Source organism: Cyprinodon variegatus, unplaced genomic scaffold (genome assembly GCF_000732505.1).
Source record: "Cyprinodon variegatus isolate N-32 unplaced genomic scaffold, C_variegatus-1.0 Scaffold1522, whole genome shotgun sequence".
Taxonomy (NCBI): domain Eukaryota; kingdom Metazoa; phylum Chordata; class Actinopteri; order Cyprinodontiformes; family Cyprinodontidae; genus Cyprinodon; species Cyprinodon variegatus.
In genome coordinates, this window is record NW_015151975.1 from 77,276 (window position 1) to 83,179 (window position 5,904).

The 5,904-nt window shown below is 45.5% G+C and overlaps 1 protein-coding gene across 2 annotated transcripts in view; it reads left to right on the plus strand.

Moving 5' to 3' along the window:
* Nucleotides 1-5,904, plus strand: part of LOC107103756 (septin-7-like) — a 40,214-nt gene that overhangs the window by 13,832 nt on the left and 20,478 nt on the right. For both annotated transcript variants that reach the window (XM_015403572.1, XM_015403571.1), the window contains exon 4: nt 5,204-5,310. In XM_015403572.1, coding sequence (XP_015259058.1) covers nt 5,204-5,310 — 107 coding nt within the window. The remainder of the gene's footprint in view (nt 1-5,203; nt 5,311-5,904) is intronic.

Genomic DNA, 5,904 nt, shown 5'->3' on the forward strand with positions numbered 1-5,904 from the left:
TCCTCCTCTGTTTCTACGTCCTCCTCAGTTTCTACGTCCTCCTCAGTTTCTACGTCCTCCTCAGTTTCTACGTCCTCCTCAGTTTCTACGTCCTCCTCTGTTTCTACGTCCTCCTCTGTTTCTACGTCCTCCTCAGTTTCTACGTCCTCCTCAGTTTCTACGTCCTCCTCAGTTTCTACGTCCTCCTCTGTTTCTACGTCTTCCTTTGTTTCTACGTCCTCCTCTGTTTCTACGTTTCAACGTCTGCTTCCTTGAACGCGAGACGGTTTGGTTTGAAAGTGAAAAAGCGGTTTTGATTTCCTGCCATCAGTCTGATCCTCTGTTTTTTTCTTTCATCTGATTTCCACTTCCTGGGACGCCGTCTGCAGAGATGCAAACCTTGATGTTGTATCATGGTAACCAGCCATGTTCAGTGGAGCATGAAGCTGCTTGGAGAATATCTTGGAAGCAACATTAACATCTGAGCTTCATGTTCAGGGGTCTGTTGATCAGCTGAAGCCTGACGCTAATGAAGGTTAAAAATGACTGAAATGCCAGAGTAGAGGTTCTGATTTGGGGAACCAACAAGTAGGAGTTTATAAAAGGAAGCTGAATCATTTATTGACTCTTATCAACAGTAAAGTCTGATTACATCCTCATTGTTTTCTGAGCTGTGAGGGAACCAGCAGATCTACTGCCATTGTTGTTGCCATACTGGGTCAGCAGGCAACACTAAGTGGGCCATTTGTTAGTCAAAGTCGATGTTTGGCAGTGATTTCCTTGTTGGCAGAGCCTGACCTAGATGTTGACCACAGCAGCTCCAGGCTGTCGGCTCATTGCTGCCACACAGCATCCTGTAAAGCTGGAAAATCAAAGACACCTTTGGAGCTTCTCCTGGTTCTAGGTCTCAGGCTGAGGGGAAAAGATGGCCGCTCTCAGAGAAATGTTCCTTCCAGGAACCAGCAGAGCATCAGATGGCAGCTCTGGAAGAGGAACGATCCACATTTCCTGTCATATTTTCCTTCCATCCTGCTGAATAGCAAACAGGCCGTTTGGAGAAACCTTCTCGGTTTACACAGCTGCTGGAAATTTCCTTTAAAGGAAGCAGGCTGGCTGCTGAGCGCGGACGGCTCCTCCTGCAGAAAGCTAGAGCTTCAGGAACAGATCCGTCTGCCCCACTTCGTCATCATCTCTAACCCGGAGTATTCTACCAGGCGACAGAGATTAAACGTTTTATTAGGAAGGAAATAAAAACCACAGCATCATCATCATCATCCTCGCTCTGAACACTGAGATGAGGCCTGATGGTTTGAGGCTCCATCAGGAACTGGACATCTGAGCCATGAGTTCTGCAGAACCTGAACCAGAACTACAGGGAAACGCTGTGATGTTGCTGTGGTTAGTTCAGAGGTTCCCCTTTAGAAACCAGCAGGCAGCGCAGAGCCACCAAATCCACTTTCAGAATGACTTCCTCATCTTTGGTTGGTATACGTTCAGCTCTGAACCACAAACTGGATGATCAGAGCAGAACCAGCGACTCAAAGCTCCCTCAGGCTGTCGGCTCACTGACCGCCATGGAGGGCGAACGGCGATACAGGAGGGCACAGCAGGAGGGAGCATCTACTGAAGCCCCGCCCACTGACTAACTCCTACTTATGTTGGAGATATTTTGGACCAAATGCAGAAGATATGAAAAAAAATCTTGACTTCAGAGTCAAAGCAAACTGGCAGGAATTTTCTCAGTTTGAAACAGCCAATCAGAGGCCTGCATCTCACTAAAGCCGTCCTGGTCCCGCCCGCTGAGTTTGATTGGTCAAGTTGACAGTTCAAATAATTTCACGGTGATTCTGTGGACGCCATGAAGTAAAATTACAAAATATTTCTGTAAAAGAATTCATTTCTAACACCGACATGTAGATGACGTCATCGTTTAATTAAATAGTAAAAGTAATTATTTCATTGTATATTTCAAATTTAACATTTGATTTGACATATTTCTCATAGATTTTATATATATAAAATCGATATAAAAATATAAAACCATATTGTATATATTTTATTCATTTCATATTTTGTTTGTTTTGTCCCTTTTAAGCCTCCGTAGAAGATGTGCTCTATTTGTAAAAGTTTGTTCTCTGATTATTTCCTACAAAGTTAAAAAAGAGGAAGAATCTTTAAGTTCAGTTTTAATTCCTCATGTTTTGTCTCAATAATACTTTAATTTATGAAAAAATGTGTTTTATAAGAATGAATAGTAACATAATAGTGATAAAGAAATAATTAGATTAATTTATTTTGTGTATATATACATTTTTCTGCCAACTTTTTCCAGTTTTTTGTGATGACCTTAGCGCCCCCTTAGAATACCACTGGTTAGAGTCTGGACTAGTCAAACCAGGTACTATGAAAAGGTAATTATTTTAAAAGACCCGCCTTCTCCACTTAAAAAGATAGAGAGGAGAAAGGAAAGAATGTTTAGCATCACCTCCTGTGAGCTGGAAGAAACAAAATCTTGATAGGAAGACAAAGGGAATCTTTATGCTTGGCAGAGGATGATCAGCCACATATAGTTTATTGAGTAGCGAGAGCAGGAAGAGCCGTACTGCTGAGAGCAAACCATCAGAATAGAGCCTAAACCTTCCAGCTGTGCTTGTGCAAAAATGCATTTTTGCATTTTTGCACAAGCGCAGCTGGAAGATCGGAGTTAGCCAGAGTTCAGCGCGACGTACCGATGTTCTGTCAGACACCCGGATCACGGTGGATTATTTTCTCCCTGCTGCTGCTGCCATGATTCATCTGTGGTCCTGCAGAATGAGCACCGCTGCACGCCAGGTGGGCGGCGTGTTCAAACAGGACGCAGCAGCGCGGCTGATACTACTTAGCAGGTTACAGCGCAACGATGCTGTTTAAACGTCTGACCGACCACCCGCTAATTTTTATTCAGTCTCGTCTCGTTTACTAAAACTCCAACCCATGACTCTCAAGTTTTCATCATCAGAGATCCACATTTAGCTCGTCAGTTTTTATTATCGTAATGAAAAAAAGGAGCGGAGGATTTGACAGTAGGCGTGTTGATCAGCAGCGTTAATCACCAAACAGCCACATGCTGACGTCACAGTTTGTCCTGATAGCATTTTCATTCAGTTTATGGGTCTGCATTTCATATACTGCGATATCGTCTGCCCATCCAACGCCACCACCTGCATCAAGGCCTTAGAAGTTAAACCATTTCTCTGGATGGGAGATGATGAAGATGGATCAGATGTTCAGATTCTAACCCTGCAGCTGAAGATGAAGACATGGATCCATGTTTTCATTTTGGATCAATGTAGATCATGTGGATCATGAATCATTTCATCAATATGGATGATTTCATTTTGCTCCCCCAGCAGACAGAGCAACCTTCAGGGGTGGAGAGGCCATCGGGGGGCCAGAGGGTCCTTTCTTAGCCCATTAGGACTCTGGGTTCCAGGATCTGTGCTGTGATTGGCCCCCTTGGTCTGTGTCACCAGTCCATGGCCGTTCAGCTTTGGTTTGTGAGCCGTTCTGCTGGAGGATAAATGTCCCTCTGCCCTTCTTGGAAAGTATTTGTAGCCATGAGGTTGTTGAAGAAAGCTCCCTTTGTTCTGCTTTTCTCTTCACCTCCACCGTTCATGGGCTGTAGGTTGGTTGGCTGAGCTGTAGCTGCTGAGCTTGAGCTGGAAAAGGTCTGGAGCTGCTGCCAGGCTGGCCCTCAGCTCACAGCCCAGCTTTTGTTCAGCCGCTCCTCATCACCCTTTGCTCGGTGTCCCACTCGGGGGATTGCTGCTGCAGCGTCATCCTGCCGACAGCGGCCGCCACTGTTCAAGTTGGAAACAAAACGCCTTCATTCCTGAGAAATCTGTCCAATCAGGAAAAGGTCAACAGACCGACTCCATCATTCAGTCCACTGATTCTCGCTAATAGATTATTGAATTGATCTCCTTCAGAGGTGAATCCCTTCAATCAATTTTAGATGTGATTAATCTATCGCTCTGACAAGGATACAAACCTCAGCCTTCAGCTGATCCAAAATGCTGCAGCCAGAGTTCTGATGAAAATGAAAAAGAGAGATCATATCTCTCCTATCCTGGCTTCTCTTCATTGGCTTCCTGTTAAATCCAGAATAGAATTTAAAATCCTCCTTCTCACATATAAAGCCTTAAATGGCCAAGCTCCATCTGATATCAGAGATCTGATTGTTCCTTATGTTCCTAACAGAGCACTTCGCTCTCAATCTGCAGGTTTACAGATGGCCGCTCACACTGAGCCTGGCTCTGCTGGAGGTTTCTTCCTGTTCAAAGGGAGTTTTTCCTCTCCACTGTCGCTACAAGCATGCTTAGTGTGAGGGATTGCTGAAGAGTCAATGAGTCGATGCAATCAGCTGGTTTTCCTTAGATAGAAAACTTTGAATCAGTTTGACTGGATAATCTGGGGAACTATAAATTGACCTGAGATGACATGATGTGAATTGGAGCTATAGAAATAAACTGAATAGAATTCCTCCCCTTCAATGTCTGGCTGGTGTATGCGCTCAGATATGTCTCACTCAGGGCAGAAATCTAACCAAAACCGAACAAAACAAACAAAATATTTTACATTTCAGAAGAACTGTCTGCTGAGTCTGTAGATCTGTTTATTCTAGAACTCCTCCTACTGCAGATTTAGCTTAATTTGATTTAAACTATAGAAAAAGTTCTATTCACCACTTTTTGCTGCATTATTAAGGCTTTTAGTAATTTTCTGACCACTTTCAATTAATCTCAAATCGTCAACAGATCCATTAATTAGAAACATTTTCTTCAGGTAATTTACAAAGTTTTAAATTCAGTCGTTATGTATAAATATATATTTTATGAATGAAAAATGTGTAACAAATGTACTTTTTTGTTTAAAACTACGGGGAGAGGTTTCTGAAAGAACCTGATGTCAGAATAATCTGAAGGAGCAGCCAGATTAAGAGCCGGTGGCAGCATGGAGGGCTAACCTAATCCCTCCTCCTGATTTTGCCTGGTTTGGGAACGGTGGGACCTTCCAGCCGCCATCCTCTCCTCATGTTATCAGCTGCTTGTTTTCAAAAGGGGTGGGGTGGTTTCCTGTGTGAGGCTGAAGCATGTGAGGAATGTGAGCTGATAAACATCTGGAGCTGGCTGTGTTGCTCCTGGTCAGGCCTGGATCCATTCTGTCCCTGCTCTCTGTCTTACAGGAGAATCCGGCCTGGGGAAGTCCACGCTGATCAACTCACTCTTTCTCACAGATCTATACTCTCCAGAATATCCTGGTCCTTCCCAGCGGATCAAAAAGACTGTCCAGGTAGAGACTGCTGCTGTCCTGCTCTCTGCCTCCTCCTCATCCTATTCCAGATGTTCTCTGGGAGGTTTCCTGCTGTCTGATTGGCTCGCCTGACTCTGGCCTGGTTGCTTTGGTAACGGAGCCTTTACTGAGGAGGAGCTTTTATGTTTTTAAATGAGGGATATTCTGATCCGATATTGATCTTTAGAAATCAGATCAGCCAGAAAGACATAAATGATCAGAAGTAGTCAGTAGTCTCTGGAGGTCGGACGGGGTCTCTGACGGGGTCTCTGACGGTCGAGCGGGGTCTCGGACGGTCTGACGGGGTCTCTGGCAGTCTGACGGGGTCTCTGGCAGTCTGACGGGGTCTCTGGCGGTCGGACGGGGTCTCGGACGGTCGGGCGAGGTCTCTGGCGGTTGGAAGGGGTCTCTGACGGGGTCTCTAACGGTCGGACGGGGTCTCGGACGGTCTGACGAGGTCTCTGACAGGGTCTCTGGCGGTCGGACGGGGTCTCTGGCGGTCGGACGGGGTCTCTGGCGGTCGGACGGGGTCTTTGGCGGTCGGACGGGGTCTCGGACGGTCGGGCGAGGTCTCTGGCGGTTGGAAGGGGTCTC